This window comes from Glandiceps talaboti, chromosome 11 (genome assembly GCF_964340395.1).
Source record: "Glandiceps talaboti chromosome 11, keGlaTala1.1, whole genome shotgun sequence".
NCBI classification, from domain to species: Eukaryota; Metazoa; Hemichordata; class Enteropneusta; family Spengelidae; genus Glandiceps; species Glandiceps talaboti.
In genome coordinates, this window is record NC_135559.1 from 9,101,644 (window position 1) to 9,124,993 (window position 23,350).

Below are 23,350 nucleotides of genomic sequence, written 5' to 3' on the forward strand. Positions count from 1 at the left end.
TCATATTAATTCTGTATTTGTATGAGCTCGCACTATTTCTCATATTTGTGTTTATTCCGTAACCATGATTATTTGGCAAATATCATTCCATATCTTGCCAATTGAGTTCAGTTTTCTGGTAGAAAGGCTTGTCTCCAGCTCATCAGTACTTATCCACAAAGCATCCCCTTGCAGCAAGATAGATATGGAATAGTTTTTTCGCAAATAGCATATACTTGGTAAAATTTACTACATATCAAGTACATATCAAGTAAAGTTCGAGCAAAAATGACAACTAATATTAGAATTAATAATTCAAAATTATTGATTTTCAACGGGTTAATAATCATATTTGAATATTATGAATATATGTCTTAATCATTTTGATATCATAATACATATGATGCAGTCTGATTTTGATATTATGACTTTTGCATTCAATTTTGATAAATACAAATTCCTCATAAAGTGTATTATTATTATCAACAAATCATGCTGCCATTCATTTAATGTTTGCCTTCAAGCAGTGAAATAGAGCTATAACAAAGATGTCTACAATATATTAACTCAGACCCCTACTTCACACTCAAAATCAAAATGCATACTGCAAAAAGTATCAAACAAAGCCTTAATGTAATATTTTTTTTCATATTTTTTGAAGAAAGAATATTGTTCAGTCAGCGATTATCATTTTCTGCTATTTTTAAAATCCTGTAGACTGGCTCAAGATATTGGGATACACTCACCCTAGGAGGGGGGAGGGGTTACTCACATAGTAAGGGTATACAGACATATGTACCACGGTTTTAACCCCCTCTTTTCAACTCATGGAGACTTCTGACTTGATTTTATAAGCATTATGTAGAGGTTTGACCTCTCTTTGAATGTACATGTGAGTTTGGCCTCTGCATTTATGGACAACATAGTTGCCAATTGTGAAATCTTTTAAAACCTTTTTCAACAACTTAATTTCTAAGTTACCAATTTTGACATTTTTCCAAGACTATTGTCTGGCTGAATGTAGATATTCGACCAAAGGTTTCTGGCTGAAATATAGACTTTTGACCCCTATTTTTTTAATAGTTGTTGCATTTTACCGGATGATTTGAATCCACCACCCAATCACCCACCCACATAACCCCCTCTCACCCCCTACCTTCCATCATGACACCCACTAGGTTGGTAGGTATAAGGACATGAATTTAAATAAAGCTGCTACATGTCAAATTATCAAATCCAATACATTGCTATGTATCTCTCTCATAGCAGCATTTTGCTTAGATTTGGTTTATTACCAAAACAAAGAGTGGAAACTTGGGGGTTGTAAAGATTTTCAATAGGGAAAATTTTACCTATATCTACAGCTATCAGACTGCAATTTATTTCAAGCATATTGATCCTCTTAACCTAATCCCACTCAAGCATACCAAAGAGAGCTTTTAGTACTGAATAAAAACATACACTAGCATGGCTCTCAAGATGGACACAATGACAGAATCACCTCATTCCACACACATGGAGGGGATGATAATGCCCAGATCATGAAATATCAAAAATTATTAAAGTGGCAATGTGGATGACAAATGGTATTTATTTTTAGGTTTCTAATTTATTAAACAATTTTTGTTTTACTTGAATAAACAATTTTAAACAGCATATAGGTCATAAAGTCCATATTTGTTGCCTATGCAATAAACAGTAAGAAGCTGGAAACATCTTACATATTTTTAATGCTTTTGCAATTTAAGTAGCTAGAAACAAGGACTTAGTAAATGTTATTTCACATTTTATTTGAAGTAGAAAAACATAGCAATGTTATTTTATCAAATGAAGATCCAAATAACAATGCTCATCCATATGGCCACTTTAATACACACAATACACTAAAGCAATATGCAAATTTCTGCTCTTAAGTAGACAGACCCTTTCTCACCATGCAGAAATATTTCTACTGCATCCACATAACATAGTCCTTTTTTTTAAAATAATAATAATTTGGTCATCTAAAATTTTGGTAAAGAGTTAGCACACATAGAAAAATATAGCTGTGTAAATGTTCTAAATATAATATCTAGCAGAATATATTTTAACAAAATGCTTGCTTCAACCAACTGCAATTCTTCAGCAAAATTATCAGCACCTGTGCAGGTTCTCAGGTTCTCCTGATAAATTTTCTTTCTTTTTGTAGCATTCTTCACATTTTTTAACAGTTTTTTTTGTAGTTCTTCTTGTCACCACTTCTTAAATGTTCTTACCGTCAGGTGTCTTTATATTGAATGTTAGAGTCAAGATGAAAGCTGTAAAAATGGAAAATAATTATATAGTATTCAGTAATAAAAAAATTGATGTTACCTTGTACACTTTTTTAGATAGGTAATTATTCATATATTAGAATTCAAATTGGGGGATAAATAGAGGTGATTTGAAAGTTTGCACTCATGTTTTGAGGACTGCAGATCTTATGGCATAGATTGTGTTGCCATGATGAAGAAGGACCAGATTATAAGGCCAAAAAAAAAGAATTGTTTCTGTCAGGACATTTTGTCTAAAGTGGTGCGACAATGCGAATTTTTTGTTATTCTCGACAAACCTGTCACTCAATCTACTATTTATGGCAGCTACTGTTCTTTTTATTTAGTACTTTAGAGCAAGCGTGTGTGGGGGGTAGATGTCATTTGCTTGTTCATGATTGGCTCTGCAGTTGTCTTCACTGAAGTAGGGTGAGTTATTTTGTGTCCCCCCCCCCTCCCCTTGGCTGAATGAAGAAAAATATTGTGGATTATTTTACCTGCAGTAGAGAAAGCAGCACATAGCATAAACAGTCCTAGATAACCAATCATATCAGCAAGTGCATTGGCTAAGAAAGAACCAGTAATAGCAGACATCATTGTAGCCGTAAACATCAGACCATAGTTCATACCAATGTACTCTTGACCAAAAGTTCTGTATAATAATAGAAACGAAACATTTTTTATGAATAATCAGCCAACACTCTGTGGTACCTTTAATGCAAACACCCTCAGTATATGACACTGTCACACTCAAAAGTTTTATATTATTATATTATTCACCATTTGACTAAATTAAAATACAGAATTGTTGATAGATATAGTAAATGTTTAAAAGGAAAGTATTAGCAGTCTTTTTGTCATTTATAGACTCTTTATCTATACTTCCATCAACTTACCTTGCAGTGGCTGGTGGGAAAAGTGCAAAGTTACCCGAGAAGGATAAGAATATACCACAAACCCAGATGAAAAACATAGCATCTCCTCCTCTCTCAGTCAGGATCAAGGTCAGCATGAAAAAGGTGTTGACTGCACAAATAATTAACATGGTCACCTAGGAAAGAAATGATAGACATTTGATTCTACCTTTTGAAACAATTAACTCAGCATTTTAGGGTAAAGTTTTAAAAGGTGTGAAGCGCCTAACTTTGTTTGCTTCCCATGATGCCCTGCATGGATCCAGCAGGTCTCTTTTAAACAGAATTATTGGAACAGCTCAGTTTGATAGTGGCTGTGCAATGCAAGCATGGTAGAAATGACTTATCTTTGTTTTCAAACCAAAATGAACGAGAGGAAATTAGCCTAATGTGTTCCTCTCTATAATGTCTCAAATATTGCAGATTAGTCATTCAGTTGGTTAAAGGATTGTATTGTATTAACTATATTTATGTATGTTTGTTTTTGTATGCTTTACTATGCTTGCTATGACATATTGTCATGCAATAATGATTGCTTTATTTATTTATTTATTTATTTATTTATTTATTTATTTATTTATTTATTTATTTTTCTTTCTTCATTCAGCTGGAAAATGCTCATGACCTATGGGTTTGTAACGAGTCGATAGACTGGTGGTGACAAGACTCCTTAGGTCACTTGTATTTTTCTTGGATGAACAAAGAAGAATATTAAGGAATAATATCTAATCAAGGAAACCTTTCATACAACCACTACTGGGGTACATTGAATTGGCTCTGAATTGAATTTGCATGATGCAGAGTGTCCTCTTGGAATGTCTTTTGTGAGTCATTTAAATTTCTGCTTAGACACAAAGTTTTGCTTTAATGTCCCAATTTACTAGTTGGGTTGTCTAGCATGGGACTCTGATTGAGGAATGTGTTTGTGAACTGGGCAATTGCTATTGAAATTATAGTGATAAAGTTGAAGACTAAGAGTTAATGTTTACCTTGAATGACCACCTATCACCAAGGTAACCCCACATGATACGTCCAAAGGCATTGAATACAGAAGAGAAGGAACCAACCAGAGCCAAAAACAGATCATCATCAATGAAAATCTGTCCATATGCCTGAAAATTCAAAAAATATATACTTTGATATTTTTGTGTGGATTACAAGGGTTGTCGGTGGCCGAGTGGTTAAACCACTTGCCTCTTACCACTGTGGTCGGGGTTTGAACACATTCAGGGTTTGATTAAAGTTACCACGCTATAAGGAAGAAAAGTGTCATTCAGTTTGACTTTACTGAACAACACAGGCTTTCCCTGTAGGGTACACTGGTTTCCTCCTGCATTACCACTGAAGCCACTGATGAGGGATTGCCCTCACTGGACTTCTTGGAAGACAAGTGTTTATATACTTAAAGAACTATCCAGTATGAATAAAAATTATTATTATTACAACACTTCTATTAGTATCAGAAATTTACCCTAGAAATTACATCTAGTTTTCTGTGCATTTCAATGAAACAGACACATTTTTGAACCAATATTAGTCAATCTATCAATGCATAATAAGTTACAAGCATCTTTGTCTGTTATTTCTCTTGAGAGAACTGTAACTCCATGAAAGTATGAAAATGTCATTTGCCACTGAGAGCAAATACTGTCAAGCCAGTATGTTGAGTCAGATAGCCAAGTCTCTGGGCTTAATATACTGTCAATTAAGCCGGTATGTGAAGTCAGATAGCCAAGTCTCTGGGCTATACTGTCAAGCCAGTATGTCAAATCAGAGAGATAAGTCCCTTAATATACTGTCAAGCAAGTATGTGGAGTCAGATAGTTAAGTCTCTGGGCTATACTGTTAAGCCAGTAATGTCAAGTCAGAGAGCCAAGTCTCTGGGCTCTACTGTCAAGCGAGTATGTCAAGTCAGATAACCAAGTTTCTGTTCTATACTGTCAAGCCAGTTATTGTTGGATCAGAAAGTCTCTGGGCTATACTGCCAAGCCAGTATGCTTTTACCATTAGTAATGACCAAATGCTTATCTCACCTTGTACAAAGTTGAAATCAAGACCTGTGTCTGAGTATTAAAGAGATAAATACACCATAGAGTCCAGAAAGCCCTGGTGCGGATCATCTTGCCTGGACCCATGGTAACACCGGCAGATCTGGCATCATCAGGTTTTTTCTTCTCCTCTTCTCCTTCTCTTACGATCAATTTCTCCTTCTCTTCTGCTTCTTCTTCCTGTGATGAAGTTTTTTAAGAGATGGAAAAATATCTTATTTGGTTTGAAAACTTTATTTTACAACAAATAGTCTCAAGTGTATTTAAAATATAAGTATCCTCAATAATGTGTACCAATGAAATATCCCCAATCCTAACCAGTCTGGGGTTCTCAACTCAAACATAGAACTGTCTATTCACCACAAATGCGGCAACCTTAGTTTCAACAAGTGACAGATGATAACTTTTACTATGAATTTTGAAACAGCTTGAACACTCTCCTGGGGGTCTGATAATTTGAACACTCATCTACATCTATACATAAACAAAGGAAACTTACCGTTTCAACTGGAGGGTTTTTCACCATTGCAATACCAATAAACTGCATTGTCAAAAACACAGCACCAAGCAAGACAAAACAGAATGGTGTTCGGTCCAAAACACTCTTCTGATAAAAGTATCTAGAAAACGTAATAAGAGAAAAATCTTGTAAGCCAAAAATATGGAATTTGTACCCAGTCATTCTGTGTCATGACAACACATGTCTAATGTCACAAACACACATGTCTACATCACTAGTTCGGCTGTGTTCGAAATATGAGACAAAACTTTCAAAATTACTATTACTTTCCCCGATTTTTATTTGATATTACTGGCGCTGGTATAATTATGTCTCCAATAGTTTTCATCATTCAGCTGGAAAATACTCAACTCGTCTAGCAACTCATAGTGACAAAGCCCCCTTAGGTCACTCGTATTTTCCTTGCTGAACAAAGAAAATTATTTGGGAATGATCTCTAATTATTGCAATATGACAAATTCTGTACTTAATCTAATTCAGTTCAATATAAAGGTAAAGTTACCAAAGAAATCCCACTTTCAATTAATTTTAAATTAATGAATTCCCTAATAGTATCTCAATTTGTCTTCAAAGGTATCATTTCTGCTGCACTTTTGCTTTGCTCATGAAACTATAGCAGCGGAGAATTCTGATTGACCAATTGTTAGTGAATACAGCTTTGGTTAGTTGATGAAAAAAATGTCCCTGTTGAAGCTAGTACAGGTTTAAGTCAAAAAGAAGTATAAAATAACTATACGCTTAAAATGTACTTAAGTATTTTATGACCAACCTATTTTATATGACACTGTAACAAGTATAATTTATGTATACTTGAAATATACTTGAAATTGAAAAAGTATACATTTACTATGGAATAAATTTACTTTCAGTGTACCTTTCACTATAATGATTCTATTGATTTTTTTATTTTATTTTATATATGTATTTTTTTTTCATATCTGAGTGTCTAGTTCAAGTAGTTATGTTTTTCTGTTGTTTTCCATATGATCTCTGAGTTATTGGTTTTTTCCCATCAGAAGAACAGTTTTATGTTGTCTTTTTAAGTTGATGTCTGTTTTCACTATTTCTTGCCAGACTTCACAATTTTTGAGTTTTTTTACTCGAATATGTAAAACAAATATTTAGGGTCGGAAGTAATTATATTCTAATTTTCAAATTGAGATGCGAGGTGACAGGTAAGCCTGCGACATATCTCTAGCTGAGGTGAATATCACTCTTTCAACATTGTCAGTTGTCACTCAGAAGTACGAATGCCGTCAAGATGTATGCTATTGCTGCTCCACACACAGCTAAAGTTGTGTACTGTTTGCAGTTAGCATAGATAATCACCAATATTTTGTAGATTTGTCCAGTTATCACTCAGAAGTACAAACAACTTTTTTTTTTCAGTCTTTAAAAAAATATTTTATTTTTAGATTTCTACTTACAAGCTATCCGGATCATCTGGGTCTGTGGCATTTGGTGAGAGATTATTTGGATTGATGAAGGCAGTCTGGATAGGGTTGAAAATAAAAGCTCCAAAACCAAAGCCAGCCACAATACAACCACTTACAAGACCTTTTCTACCTGGAAACCACTGTGAAGATAACCGTTTTATACTCAACAAATGATATCATCAGGAACCGTAAATGGTAAAATTCCATTTTATATTACTATAAACAGTACGATATGTAAAATACTCAATTACAGTGGCAAATATGAAGAAAAAAAGTCATATCGACACTTTAAAGTGGCCATGTGGATTAGGATATTGGTTATTTCTTTTGGACTTTAGATTAATTAAATGATTTTATCATGGATTCCTACTGAAAAAACAATGTGAAAATCGATGGAATTATACATTTCCCACAATGCACTATTCAATATGACAGATTGTTTACAGCATTGATTGACTTATGATAATCAATGGAATTATATATTTCCCACAATGCACTATTCAATATGGCAGATTTTTTACAGCATTGATTGATTCTTGTTTATCAATGGAATAATATATTTCTCACAATGCACTTTTCAATATGGCTAGTTTTCAACTTGCCTATCATTGATAGGCAAGTTGCAAATTTGCCAACTTGAAAAATGCATTCTGGGATTAACTTACCCTCATAGCAGATGCCAGTGGTGGTGCATAAGCAACGCCTACACCAATACCATACATAAGACCATATGTCAACAGCACAGTGTAGAAAGATTGCATAATGGTGAAATATGTGAGGGCAACACCTAAACTGTGGAGTGAAAACAAAATAGAAGTTTTTGAGAAAACTGTGATTTAACATGTAAATCGAATGACATGTGGATGAGAAATTAATTGGAATTCATTTTGTATTTGTCATCAACAAAATGAATTTAATATGTTTTCCTACTTGAAAGAACAATATGGAACATAGTTCATAGTATCAATATTTCACTAAATATGAAATTGCAAAAAAAGTAGTTTTTTAAAAACATTTTGTATAGGAAAGAATTTATAAATGAAATTGGTAAATATAAATAATTTCTACATCATGTCCAGTCTGTGTATGCATCTGTCACTTTCCCATATGTTTAGCGAGCCATCAATAATTACAAGGGGAGGTCTGGAGGGAATCAAGCACAGCCTGGTGTGTGGCATAAAATGTGATCCCCCCCCCCTTGGTCCTGCCCCCCTGTAATTACTGAAGGCTCACTTGTGCATGGTGACATACCTCACAAACAATCCACCAATAAGAATAGTCCATCTTGGGCCTACTTTACGATCAATGAAACCACCAACATACATAGCAAAGCCATGACATGCCTGGGCTGCAGCATAGATCCACATAGCTTCCTGAAAAAGTTATATATATATATATAATATGTAGTCATGCCCAACAGTTGTTGAAGATGAATATCATTTCTTATTGATTACCCACAACATTAATGAGAGAGGTTTTATTTTCTTCTATGCCACTGAAATGTACTCATTTTCATACCTTAAATAGTAAAGAAATTTTTTTGTATATTGTTAGTTCAGATGTTAAGCTTCCAATTGCAAAGTTCCTTTCAGACATATGTAAATCAAAATAGATCTTACCAGCTGCTAATTTCTGGGTGCTGTATTGTGGACATTTTGTCTATGTATTTACTATACCATACTTTCCATATAGCATGCTGCATTGTGACATTTTGTCTATGTATTTACTATACCATGCTTTCCACAGCATGTTGTAAGTAACAAGTAATTAAGCATGTAATAATAATATTCAAATGATACAGTTTAAGTTCCAGGCATATATGACCTTATATGCCCATAAGGTCACCTGTTCTGAATAGTTTGTAAATATGACTGAAGTGGGCAGTTGAAAAGTTCATGTAAAAATTTTGAAGTTAGCATTTGGAACAAAAAATTACAAAATACAAAATACAGTTTATTTTGACACAATTGTCGATCAAAAAATGAATTTCCATTTTAATGTAGAATGCCCCTTGTGGACAAATTTTGCCATAAATCAAAGTGTTTAAAATTAAAATCTCTCAAAAAATTTGTCATATGGAAGCTTGCTTTTTGCCCTTTTGAAATTATATAATAAATGAAATTTGGGGTCCACCATCCTGTTTTCAAGGAAACCGACATTCTTTTATTTTCCCAGAGTGAGCACAGTATTTGGTGGCCATCTTGGATTCTATTTTCCCATAGAGTGAAAACAGTATTTGGTGGCCATATTGGATTCTAAAATTGTTAATTTTGGTAATCCTGATTCATTGGGTGCCCCGTTTTGGGTTTGGACTGCAAATCAATATGATTGGATATATTAAACCTTACTATGTATACTGCTACACAGTATGTTTACCAATAGTTGATTCAAAACTTCTCAGGGTGTATGATATTACTATTATGGTTATTATATCTAACAAAAGAGTTTCAGAAAAATCAGTGTTCCCATTGCAGATAGTGCAGCTTTAATACTCATACATTCTGGTCAGTCTTAGTCTAGTTCCTGACAGACCGTATTCCATACTACGTTAACTTCACACTTATACTGTCTAGTCAAGCCCGTGACTCTCGCACAGAATTCTGTGCTCCCGCCTACAGCGTTCATACAATCATGATGACATTGTCACATCCCCATGTGATTTTAATTTAAACAGAGTGAAGGTGGAGTCCTGATTGGACATTGGCCATAGTCAAAACAGCTGTATCAAATGAATTTTAATGAGAGATAACGACAGCCCGTCAATTTGTGATGGATTACTACTGACATGCGCCGTTTGCGCTTTGCTCACCATGGGGTTGAACCACAATTAACGCCTTGAGTCACAGGCTTGACTAGATGGTATAAGTGTGAAGTTAGATTTAGTATGGAATACGGTTCATCAGGAACTAGACTAGGTTAGTTTAATTAAGGAGAGCCTACCTCGTAGGACAAATCAGCTGGTTTACTTCTTGATCTCATGTATGATACCATGTAGGGAGACAGATTACCTGAAAAATTGGACAAAAATAAGTTGATGAGAAATCAGCTTCAGTGTGTGCAAAAGTAATGCAAGTATCACTATCACATTCGTGGTAGTTAATACAACAACTTTGTTAAGTTTTTTCCTCTTGAAAAAACAATGACAAGTCTTCATAGAAGACACCTGCTCGCTAAAATACTTCTATGTGACTGAACAGACACATGATTTTTGAAAAATTGGTGGCAACAAATAAATACTACAAAGTGTCTGATAATGCAGGAAATTGCAGAATTTCGATAACTGAACATGAAGATCAAGGTCAAGGCCAAAGGTCAATGCATCAAAAGAAATTATAAACCTGATAGTTTAGGGGTCAACACTTAAATGTAGTATTTATGTATAACGATTTTGAGTTATGTGGTAAATCAGGATTATTCACTACAAATATGGCCGCCATTGAGTAAAAAGTGATTTGAGCACCAAAAGTAATGCATGTGTATGCTTATCTTGTTCTGTATTAGACACTATCTAAAAGAAAGTAGCCACACATAATTGCTTGAAAATGTCTGCAATATGCAACTAATGACTTTATTGTGATGGTCTATCCTGTAGGTCAAGGCAAAGGTAAATGGTCATTGTCTTACAAGAAAGCTTGCATGTGATTACATGTGGTTAGACAATGTGTAAAACTTTGTTTGTATGTAAGGCAGTGATTTGCAAAAATACATTCAAGTATAATCACCGTGGCTATGGCACATCCAGTCTTTGCATCTGTAGCCTACCTGTAGACTTGAGAACAGCTATCGCTACACTATTCCGCTATCCTAACTGACATTTTGAATTTTTTTAATGTCCGCTACAAGGGAACATAGTGGAAATTCAAAATCTCAGTTAGGATAGCGGAATAATGTAGCAATAGCCATTTTCAAGTCTACAGGTAGGCTACAGTTAGGATAGTGCAATAGTGTAGCAATCGCTGTTCTCAAGTCTACAGGTAGGGTAGTGCATCTGTTGCTTTTCCATATATTGAACATGTCATTTATGCATAAATAGTTTGATTATGAAGGATTACTAATGTTTACCCACTTTGTTTACAAGTCATTTCCAATACATAATAAACGTTTTACCTCATTGTATTGTTCACTTTTAAAATCTTTGTTTTTTAATGGACTTTTGCCTTTCTTTGTCCTTAGATGGCAAGAGTTTTTACTTTGAAAGAAAAACAAGATATAAATACCAAAAGTGTAGTGAGTTCCCAGGGACAGATGGATCATAATGCCACCGGCAATGACAATTATGCCTCGCACCGTTTTCGAACGCTCCATTTTCCACGTTGACGTTGACGTTCTAACAAATTACGTAATCAGTCTGTAAGGTCACCGTAAGGTCACGAACCACCTGCTACGTAATTATGGTAGGCACCTGAAGGACAACCAAAAGAATTGTTACAATGCTTTCAAAATATGAAACTAGTTTCACAAGTAAATAAACAAAACACAAATAAATAAATAAATAAATAAACAAGTAAGTAAACAAACATAAACAAATAAACCGATAAATGAGTAGATAAATAAATGAATAAATAACAACAAACCAACTAAACAACCAACCAACAAACAAACAAACAAACAAACAAATACTACCCCCACCCCCACCCCAATAGTCACCAATAGGGGTATCTCCGATGTTGACTATTTTATGAGGGTGAGGGCTCTCAGTATGTTTGTTTGTTGTTGTTTATTCATTTATTTACTAATTTATCGGTTTATTTGTGTATGTTTATGTTTGTTTGTTTGTTTGTTTGTTTGTTTGTTTTTGTAAACAAAAGTAACTCAGCCTGAGCTCCCTGTGGTGTTTGTACGACGAATTTATTATATCATCTCTATTTCAAGAAGAAATGCTCAACATTTAAATGAAATAAAAACCCACATGAAACAATACAACACTAAAAAAAAAAAGAGTACAGTGGCTACATAAAATACACTAAAACAAGTGACATTTTCACGTGCGAGTAAAGCTTCTTCCGTTTGGAAAGGTCAAATCAGGTCGGGTCAAAGGGCGACAGTCGGTATCGGTGTCACATTACGACGTGATCTTTTACCCGGCAAATTCCGTCTGCGAAGATACACAGCAGAGAAATGGTCCTGAATACTTCACCTGACTCACACATTGTCGACTTAAAATAGTTCTCGGTACATCTGAAACATTAATATTACCGATAATGACTGGTTCTCGAGCCACAAATCTCCCACCAGGTGGGTACACGGCCGTTGTTGTTGTTAACATAAATATCCGAGACGCATATGTTCCGCTGTGTTGCCGTGAGCTGATCAGTGGATGTTCCTTTGTTCACTACATATATTAAAATAGTCTTGCTTCGCAGACAGATAACAAAATGTTGTACATCAATGCTCAAGTTCAATTCCTAATCAAATACTTCAAGTTTACATCGAATTAATTATTGTTTAGTTGCGATGTAGAAAGAACATGACAGCGAAAGTGATAATCATTGATGTTAGATTCTACTTCTCTGTAGCTACAATGTAGGACGCCATATTTGCATAGTTATACCAATTTAGCAAAGGTGACCTCTGTTTCACCCCAATAAATTTCCAGAGTGGTAATTGAAACGAATAATTTGAACATTTGGCCAAACGTTTTACAAATATGTTACAATATGCAATTTGTTTTTCAGTCAATACAGAGAAAAATTGCACTCGACGACAATCCATGGTTTTTTATTCAAATAGCCGGCACAAAAGATGAACAAAATCTGCATTTTCTACTCACCGTATCACACTGGCTTCTGTGTAGCACGGACGGCTTGGGGAAAAAAATATTTTCAGCAAAGAATGTAATTATGCAAATACACAAATTGCAGTATTTCCCAAAGTCGTTAGATAGGGCAGGTGAAAGAATCCCTAGGATGTTGCTACAGCTAGCCGTACTCTTACTTTCACAACCCTGCAGTCGAAGCCGGTGTGAGAGACGAAACGTGCCAATATGTCTGCCTTGCCTTGCCTTAGCTTGTCGGAGTGAAGGTCAGTCGGGTCATATTATAATAAGCTGCAGCGAAAGCTTATTTCTGAGGTCATACGAGGTCATCACTTAGGGAAAGGCATAGTTGGTTGACCTGATCAAGGTCATGTCGTGAAATATCCCTTGAAATCCAAAGTAAGACCTGGTATTTTACTTTTCTTTGCAAAAGAGTTCCATCAAAACAGCAGATCATCTTCAATTTTCAAACTGTCAAGCTAACAATGAAGGCTTCGGTAGTATGTACAAAGTGTGACACAGTGAATGACTTCTCTATAAGTGTTTGATATTTAAACAAGTTAAGGGTATTTAAGGGTCGTTGTTCTCACAACAAAGGTCCCACTTCAATAGGGAAGACTGTCTGCATGTTGCTTCCTAAATGCTTGGTGCTAACAGATATGTGGTATACAATATAAAACCATTTGCAACAAGTTATTCCTTAGTTGGTGCCAGGGGTTTATTTTTTTGGCAATGATTTCAGAACCCTAGAAATTAGTCAAATTAAGTGTTTTAGATACACTTTTATGATTACATGGAGCCATGTAAACAGTATGGGATACATTTTACCCACACTTAAAGTGGCCATATGGATGAAGATTTGATATTTATTTTGGATTTTTAATTTATACATGTAAAACAATTTCATCATGACTTCCAACTTGAAAAATCAGTGTGAAACAACATAGACCAAGTCTGTGTTTGTGATTCAATACATTGCAAAAAGGTAAACACATATGTAAAATGTCTGTTATTGTACATACAGTAACAAACTATTTTACACATTTATTACTCTTTTGCAATTTATAAAGTTACAAACAACGATGTGGTGTATGTTGTTTCAGACTGAATTTATCAGGTAGGAATTAAGCCATGATAAAATAGTTTTATGAATTAAAAATCGAAAATAAATAGCCAATCCTATTCAATATTGCCACTTAAAAGAAAACTTTCATAAATTGAGGTCAATTGTTATGCATGAGTAATATCTGTTTGTGTGTTGCATGTACTTTTCTCAGCTTAGGAATTTTTTGCAACTTAATTATGTTAATTATGTTAATTTATACATTATGTCTATCAAATAGGGATCAAGCTACTGGTGTATTTATAATTCATGTTGTACCATATTTGGTTATGATCTTTGTGTCAACTTTGATACATAATCTACTTGAGACTTTCCTCAGTCAATAGTCGCCCATTATGTGTCCTGTCAACTAATTTCCTCAGTGAACTGAGAAGTATCATAGATACCATTGCATGACCTTGTTTTCAAGGCTTGCCCATCACACTGCAACACTAACAGTCTTAAGTTACAATGTTGCTCTTCATGAAAAACCATAGAGTCATGTCTTCATTCAAGTGGCACAAGCTGAGTTTATAAACTTTTTAAAAATCCTATACAGAAAAACTTTGTTGAAACTATTCTAGTATAATGTTAATGTTGCTGCATTACAATTGTGTTCTGGCATTATTGAAACTGTTGATTGCATAGTATAGAGTTCCTGTACATCATTTGTTGATACAACAAACAATAAATTCCAACACTGGATCATTTGAAAGTTATATCCTAATACCAGGTTTGAGTTTAGTAAATATACAGAAAATTATACTTCCCCCAAAATATAAACTCGGCTTCTGCCCCTTTAATACCAGTATATAAGCAAAATACATTTCAGGTGTCTTTGCTATGCAAGAAATTTGCATAAATGAACTAGTTATTGTTGGTCTTGTTTGTTTTTGAATAATTTAGATATGTATAAATAAGTATAAATTGTTTCTTTTGATCTGGCATTAACCTATAGACAACTGTCATTACATTGATTAGGTTGATGTATTTGTGTACTTATACCTAGTGCTGAATCACAATTGGTTCTTGCTCTATTAGGTCTACTGAACTTTGTTGTCATGTTGTTGCTATGCAACAACCTCTATCTGTCATTTTTATCAGTTACTACCTTTGAGTCGCTATATTTAATGTCTCTCATTTGTTATCAGTTTCTACCTTCAAGTCAACAAGGTTTACACCCTTTATGTGTCACAAAATAAATCTTTCCAAAGTATTAATGTGTGTCGGTCAGACAAGAAAACCAGCTACTGTAGCTACTAGTAGTCATTCTTCACATGTCAAGTATCTCTCAACCCAACATCCCACACTTAAGTGTCGATGCTCAATAAGTCATACAATTTGTGTGACTTGTACTTCCTCCCAACTATTAAAGTAAGGAACTACTAATAAGCCCCCTCCCCCACCCAGTAAGTCATGGTATTTACATGACTTGTACTCCCCCCCCCCCAACTAAGTAAGGAACTACTAGTTATCCCCAAACCCAGTCCAGTACATTGTTACATAGCAATATAATATAGCAATTTCTTCATCATAGCCACTTGTGTTAAAAAGCAATATTCCTCACAATTCAAACATAAGTGTGCTTGCACCATAACAAATTATAGCAATTCAATATAGTAACAGACAGCAACTACAAACTTGTTAATAAAATTTAAAACAAAACTTTGCTTGCACTATAAACAATTAACAATAACACTGACTTAAACATAATAACAGACAATAACTACAAAGATGCTATATTTAATTTGAAAACAAAACTTTGCACTTTTATGAAATATGAGAATTTAATTTAGTCACAAATTTTAAACATAAAAGTAATACAGATATTCTGTGAAATGATAAGTTAGTTTGTTAGTAGATCTTAAAAGTTGCTTTATACAGTCAGGAATATCCCATGATCAAGATACACATTTTTTTATCCTGTTTTGGATAAATGACCTTTGATTCTCTGGCACATGTAACTACGACATAGCGGATGTGGAAATAGGTACTCATGGATATTACTATCTAGTCTCAAAGCCCTACAATAAACCTGGGTGTGATTGTGGGTCATCCAGGACATTTTTCAGTTCAAGTGTATGTTATCTAAACCATTTCCAAATCATCTGATTGGGATAAACCAACTTTATACCTTTCAACAGTTTAACTTGGGATAAATATGGAAAGTACATTGTATGATTTTATCCTGATTGAGATATTTATCCTGATAGGTAGATATTCCTGGCTGGTTGGTTAGTAGACACACAAGGAATGTCATCATACCTCCTACCATGTCTAAGTTAAGGTCTTTATATATAGCAAAAAGGAACTCAGCATGTAGTAGTAGTACTGAGGTCAAATTTTTTAATAACCTTGATACAGGCAGGAATATCCATATATATATGTGTGTGTGTGTGTGTGTGTGTGTGTAATTGATTTGAAACGTCAAGGCTTTTACTTATTGATAATGCCTGTTGTACTTGTTATTTTTATATTCCTGTATATGTTGTGTATGTGTGTGTGTGTGTGTAATGTAGGGAACTAATATCAACTCAGTTAAATCATAGCCATACTCATATAATTATTATGGAATATAAAATATGATTAATGGCATGGTTAACATTATTTGATTATGTAAACATTTTATGTGCAGAAGCTGGTATGTGTCTAGACACACATACACATACATACATACATACATACATACATACATATGCACGCACGCACGCACGCACGCACACACACACACACACACACACACACACACACACATATATATATATATATATATATATATATATATATATATATATATATATATATATATATATATATATATATACATTATATGTATAACTAAGTTTATGTTTAATACCTATAAATAATGTGGTTACATTGTACATTTGTATATATAAATTAAAACCTCCCATAAAAGTTTATTAGTGGTAGATAAATCATTTAGTTTTTACAGCATGTAGAGCAATTGCAACCTATAGAATAGAATAGAATCTTTATTTTTAGTGCTAAAATAAACTAGTAAATATATAAACTACAGTAATAATAGTTAACAAAATATATTTTTATTAATATTAATATATTTTATATTTCAACCACTCAAAATGACAAATTTAGTGGAAGCACTGACACCACCTTTAAGCCTCTGACAGCAGTGTTTCAATGTGGATTTTTGACAAGGAATGTCAATGAAGTGTCATTTTCACTTAGCTATCATATGTAACACATGCTTTAACATGTACAAGGACTCCTAGCAATGTGTAATATCACACGTGGGTTTTTTATAGATTCAACTTTGACCCCAAATAGATCTTTGTCTCTGTGTTATAAAGATATCTGATATGTAGCTATATAGTATGACCTGATAACGGTCTGTTAACAGGGTGAAAGCTCGTCTGAACTTTTGGAAACCCTTTGAGTTGAGTTTTGTTGAGACCATCCAGTTCTGATGTGTTAGTGAAGTATGTGTATCGGACCTCCTGTGTGAAAGCTGACATTGGAAAAATGTACACAGTCCAATAAAGTTATAAATAGCTAACGTTTCAAGAGTAACACTTCTATAGGCTAAATCAGCTTTAATACACTAATGAAAGTATAGGAAATCTAGTTTGATGGTGTATTTTTTTAAAATTGGTTTTATTGTCAACTTTGTGTAAACATTGAAAGTGCACGGCTGGTTTGAAATATAGATTATTTAATCATCTGCCTCCCTATATGTCAATTCATTGATGACAGTTTGTCATTAGTTTATCCCTTTCTGTGTCAATTTCATATTACGATAATATATTTCATATTGCACTCATAATTTTTCAGGGAGATGGCGTGGTTACTTTGTAGACAATCGTAATTTTGGACATGACCATGGATCTGGCAGCCGATGGCCAATTGATGTATATATGAGATTTTCATCTAATGGTAAAGAATTCTCTGCAGAAGGCACTGATGAAATAGGATCATTTAAATTTGAATATGGCACTGTGTCTGGTAAGGAATTTGTCATTTTTGTAACAGCTGAAAGATTGGCATGAAAGTACAGTACTGCCAACATGTTTTGAACTTTAATGACATATTTAATGTGACCTGTAGGTGTCATCCAATCAGATGACCTGTAGGTGTCATCCAGTCAAATGACCTCCATATCAGACATGTACTCTAGAATTAGATTAGAATTAAAAGCTGGAATTACAACCCCAAGTCCTCACATTAGTATTATCTTATGAGTTGAGCCATAATGATTTTATTCCCCAATATTTTTCTTCCTTCAGTCAAGTAAAATGCGAGTGACCTAAGGAGCCTTTGTCACTACGAGTCACTAGATGAATAGTGACAACCCTTAGGTCATAAGTATTTTCCAACTGAATGAAGAAAAATATTAGAGAGTAACATAATTATACCAGCACCAGTATTATCAAAGAAAAATCGCGAAAAGTAATGGCAATTTTAAGCATTTTGACTCATATTTCGAACACAGCAGAACCAAGGCATGTGTTGTCGTGACATAGACGCACGTTGACGGTGACGTCAACTTGTTCAACTTGTTCAACTTGGCTAGTGCATGGTACAGTTAGGATTATTCTCATCTTCTGCAGTAACCTTTTCTATAAGTCTGCCTGACAACTTTTTTCACAGCTAAAATTTAATTCTAATCTGAATCTGAGATTGTCTCAAGACAAGCTGATATATATTGAGAGATTAAAAGCCTAATGAATAACAATAAGGTAGTACAGATTACTTGACCCACCCTACTTTGTCTAAACATATTCATGTGTTTCTGAGAAAAATATAATGAAAATGTTATAATTAAAATTAAACATTTTAAAAAGGAAAAAACAATGAGATACCATGATATGAGTGCCCTTGGGAAGACTTCAGCTAACCCTGTTTATCTATATGATTTTTAACCCTCTTTAGATAAAGTTTAACTAAAATAAATAAATAAATAAATAAATAAATAAATAAATAAATAAATGATACATTATCTTAATTCATATCTTATCTTACAACAAATATTGTAATTGGATAGCAAAAATTAAATTAAATTTATATTACATGCTACAATATATAATCTATACTTCACTCTGCATATCATTTGAAGTAATATATTAATATTACATCACAGTGATTTTTGATAATATTTCATGGAAATTGCATTATTTTATATCATATATTGTATTATGATATAAAATATAATGTGATGGTTTATTGTATGGTAACATATTACATTTCAGTACATCACATTACATTTCATGACTTTACATTACATTACATTACATTACATTTCATGACTTTACATTACATTACATTACATTACATTACATAATATTATATTATAGCACATTGCATTGAATTGTGTAATATATTATAATTATTGTTGTGTATTGTAATACATTATATTATATTATATTATATTATACTATATTATGTTATTTTATATTATATTATAGTATACTATATTATATTATATTATATTATATTATAGTATACTATATTATATTATATTATATTATATTATATCATGTTTATCAATCATTATCATTCTACATGGTACACATATTTTGGTGACTTTTATAGAGTGATGTGTCATGATGTATAAAACTATCCTATGGAAATGTTTGTATTCCATCATAAAGTAGATGAAATGTAACCCCTGATAGTAGGTATGGAATTCAGACAGCAGATTGATAGGTTAAAAGGATGATGTTACAAATGTAGACGTATTAATGTGATCCTATCAGGTGACTGCAGACAGGACTCAGACGATTTATTTCCACGAGCCTAGAGGCGATTAGCCATGTGGGTATTGGCTCTTGCTTCCCCTCATGCCTAACATTTCCTTAATCTTTTTTTCTTCACTTTTAATGATGACGCTCAACCAGAAAGCTAGCACATATTGATACCCTCCTATCAGGTGACTGCAGACAGGACAGTCAGACGATTTATTTCCACGAGCCTAGAGGCGATTAGCTGTGGGGGATTGGCTATTGCGTCCCCTCATGCTTCATATTTCCCTAACTTTTTTTTATGCTTAATGAAACTCAACCAGAAAGCCAGCACATACTGATACCCTATCAGATGACTGCAGACAGGACATTTTATTTCCACTAGCCTAAAATTAAGCCGTATTTTTGTGTGCTAGGAATTAATTGCTACCAAAAGATTTCTTTTTTAATATGAAGACATACACACACATTTCTACAGAAATCCATTCATGTTTGGAACTATTTGGCAGGGCTATGTTGCATGCTCCATGTCATGTTGCTGTGGAACTGTCAAGGATTTCCCAGTCAGTCCCTAGGGTATCCCGCAAACACCAGGCCTGCCAACAGGCCAATTGGAATAATTGGCCCAGACTGTTTGAATCATCCCCCAAAATTGCACTCATCTTTTGGGAATTTTGGATCTCACCTGGCCTTATGCCTAACTTTTCTTTAACATTTTATTTCTTTAATGAAGCTTCAGCCAGAAAATTGGCACAAATTCTTATTGAGTTTTTAATTTGCCTCCTGTGAAATGACATCAACACAGCACCACCACGTGATTTAATAATAGAACAAACTCTGAGCTTGAGTTATTTCCACTGGTCCTGTGTTGAACATACTTTTATGTTAGTGTTTGTATAAAATTAAGAATTGTTTCTCAAAATAAGTACCCAAGTATGTATCATTTGGGGGAATTAAATAGAAATATTAACCTATTTTGAGAAATAATTAAAATAGTGGAATTTTTTATAAGCACAGATTTACAAAACATTTGATAAGATTCTTTTGTACAAATTATCATTTTTATACCATTTTCATGATATTTTGTGGCAATTCTCAGAACCCTAGGACTATTTTGTATGTTAACAATATGATGGAACCCCATGGCGCAAAATGTAGCATTCTCAGAACCATAATATTTTGTATGTTAACAATATGACGGAACCCCATGGTGCAAAATGTGGCATTCTTTGGAATTTAACAAGAGTGTTTGCAGTGTTCTCTGCAACTTCATATTCACAAGTATAGCGAGGGAAAGTGCAGCAGCAAACACTGCAAGCATGAGTGTAAATACCTCTGAGTACTGGAACTCACGTGGCATGGGATTCTGGTATTGTTACATAACATTTATCCAAAACAACGAAACTCTGTTGAAATCATACTCTGCAATGACATAGGCTTGAATGATTGCTTTTCATTTGCATATTGTATACATACAGGTATGCAATATTTCAATATTGCAAATACCACTAGTATGCATTCACTGATACATATGATATGTAATAATACTCAAACTATCACAACAGTCCAATTTTCCTTTGATATTTAATACCAGCATACCTTTGTATGTTGCAGATGAATGTTTTTGTCAGTTCGTAAAAACCTACCTTACCCATACAGTGACGTATCAAGGTCTCATTTATGGACACCGTGTGACAGGTATGTGGTGGCTTACGGATCATCCATGGATTTCTGGTTCATTTGCCATGTGGCCATGTGAAGATACACTGGAAACTATGCTGGCTGCTCTGGAATAATTTACATCTCTATCCATGGATTTCTTGTTTATTTGCCATGTGACCATGTGAAGATACAAATACTGGAATACTTCTGATCATCTCTTGATATGCAAATTTTTGGGAAGATTTATTACAGTACTATGTTAAACTTGGAATATTGGCATACTACTTCCCTCAATGTCATCCAAATTGTTGGGAATAATTTGTTTTCCAGTGACTTGTACAGTGCTTGCTTTTGAACTTGAAATACTGGAATAAGGAATCCCCCATCCAACTTGTTGGGAATATTGTATTTTCGTTATCAATATTAACCTAGATTTGATAATAATGAAATAATTAATTTTTCAACATTATGCAAATTTGGTACTGCTTGATGCTCTAATGACAGTTATCAGTATAAAAGAACCAATCATGATGCTGATTAATATGCTATTAAATATGGATATTATATGCAAATTTTTTTTCAGATTAGTAACCCAGGCTAACATAAAATATTAATATAAAAAGTTAATGTAATACCTGTAATAAGTGTTATAATTTCTTTTCCTATCTGTAAATGACTAATTTATTTTATATTATTTATTTTAATTTCTTTACCTTCGTACAATCTAAGATACTTTTTGATGGTTGTCGAGAGGTTACCTAGCAACTTGAGGTTTATTTATTTCACTATTGTGAAAATAGACACCTAATTTGAATATACATAGTCAAAACCACTTGCAATACACAATATTCCAGTTATCAGAAAGATGAAACATTTCATGGTTTGGCCACTAGGAGTGCTGTTCACAAACTCTTTTGGGACCGGTAATGAGTGGCCAGAGTTATAGTAAAAGTATTTTAGCAGAAAGACAGCAAACAAGAAGTTACCATTCATGTTGTTCCAGGTGATCAACGCCTTCCCACATCTGACCCTGTGCAATAGAAAATCTCATTTGATTTTCTATTACACAGGGTCAGATGTGGAAAGGCAGCGATCATCTGGAACAAAACAAACTACACAAAACGATGGAGATAGAGGTAAATAAAGACATCTAGCCACTTTCACCACATCAGATTTTAATCAGATTGAATCTGACCAAATGTTAGTAACCTCTATAATTTCTTGTCTGTAAATACATAGAGTTTATCTTTTAGTTCAGAATACAAGGTATGAAAAGGCAGAATTTATCAAGATGAGGAAGAACTTTTTACATATATTCAAATTATTATGATTGTATCCATTTGTCATTATTTATCATTCCCAAATTTTTTGATTAAACTACCTAAAAAAAAGTTCAGTTTGGCAGTAAAAAACTAGGAACTATTTTTTTTTGCCCTCAGAATGAAAAAATAAATGATATTTAGAATTATAATTTATGTATTAATTTAAAATGAAATTGTACTGACTATCTTGAAAAACAAATGAAATGTTTAGTATATACAGAGTAATGATATGTTGGATATTTCTCTTCTGTTAGTTGTTTTATGTAAGATACTCTATCATTGACTAATAATGAAAGCATTTGACTGATTTTTAGCTGGCATCATAGAGGGCGTCATAACAGAAACCTAGAATATTACAGACATGACACATTAAGTTGTTTGTGGTTAACTTAAGACTAAAGATGATATCAACGTACCAACTGATGGTTTCATTATTAGGGTTCCGTGTTGGTTTAATTTATTTAACTCTGCCTAATACCCTATGAGGGTGTAATTACATAGTGTTAGTCACTAAAGGGTTAACACTTTTCAGCCAGATGTATATTTGTGTGTTGATGGATTGACTGAGAGAGAGAGATGCACACATACATACATACATACACAC

General features: G+C 33.6%; 2 protein-coding genes across 2 annotated transcripts; one reads left to right on the forward strand and one right to left on the reverse strand.

The window, feature by feature from the left end:
* Positions 1 to 1,957: 1,957 nt before the first annotated feature.
* Positions 1,958 to 13,189, reverse strand: LOC144442486 (apicoplast pyruvate carrier 1-like). The gene is made up of 12 exons (XM_078131846.1): positions 12,959 to 13,189; positions 11,406 to 11,590; positions 10,129 to 10,196; positions 8,440 to 8,561; positions 7,854 to 7,980; positions 7,180 to 7,328; positions 5,732 to 5,852; positions 5,218 to 5,412; positions 4,174 to 4,296; positions 3,167 to 3,321; positions 2,768 to 2,922; positions 1,958 to 2,276 (listed from the first exon to the last, which is right to left on the reverse strand). The coding sequence occupies exons 2-12, from the start codon at positions 11,491 to 11,493 to the stop codon at positions 2,221 to 2,223; spliced, it is 1,359 nt and encodes a 452-aa protein (XP_077987972.1). The 5' UTR covers positions 11,494 to 11,590; positions 12,959 to 13,189; the 3' UTR covers positions 1,958 to 2,220.
* On the forward strand, positions 12,264 to 21,815 carry LOC144442488 (uncharacterized). Its single transcript, XM_078131847.1, has 3 exons — positions 12,264 to 12,423; positions 17,856 to 18,026; positions 21,377 to 21,815. The coding sequence occupies exons 1-3, from the start codon at positions 12,390 to 12,392 to the stop codon at positions 21,556 to 21,558; spliced, it is 387 nt and encodes a 128-aa protein (XP_077987973.1). The 5' UTR covers positions 12,264 to 12,389; the 3' UTR covers positions 21,559 to 21,815.
* Positions 21,816 to 23,350: the final 1,535 nt, after the last annotated feature.

Bases quoted from the DNA above. Each gene is read 5' to 3' on its own strand.
- LOC144442486 (XM_078131846.1), bottom strand. From the start codon at position 11,493: ATGGAGCGTTCGAAAACGGTGCGAGGCATAATTGTCATTGCCGGTGGC. The intron at 5,853-7,179 runs GTAAGTAGAAAT...TACGTTTTCTAG, and splicing joins CCAGATGATCCGGATAGCTT to ATACTTTTATCAGAAGAGTG. The intron at 4,297-5,217 runs GTGAGATAAGCA...TTGAATTTTCAG, and splicing joins TGATTTCAACTTTGTACAAG to GCATATGGACAGATTTTCAT.
- LOC144442488 (XM_078131847.1), top strand. From the start codon at position 12,390: ATGACTGGTTCTCGAGCCACAAATCTCCCACCAG. The intron at 12,424-17,855 runs GTGGGTACACGG...ATAATTTTTCAG, and splicing joins AGCCACAAATCTCCCACCAG to GGAGATGGCGTGGTTACTTT. The intron at 18,027-21,376 runs GTAAGGAATTTG...TGTATGTTGCAG, and splicing joins TGAATATGGCACTGTGTCTG to ATGAATGTTTTTGTCAGTTC.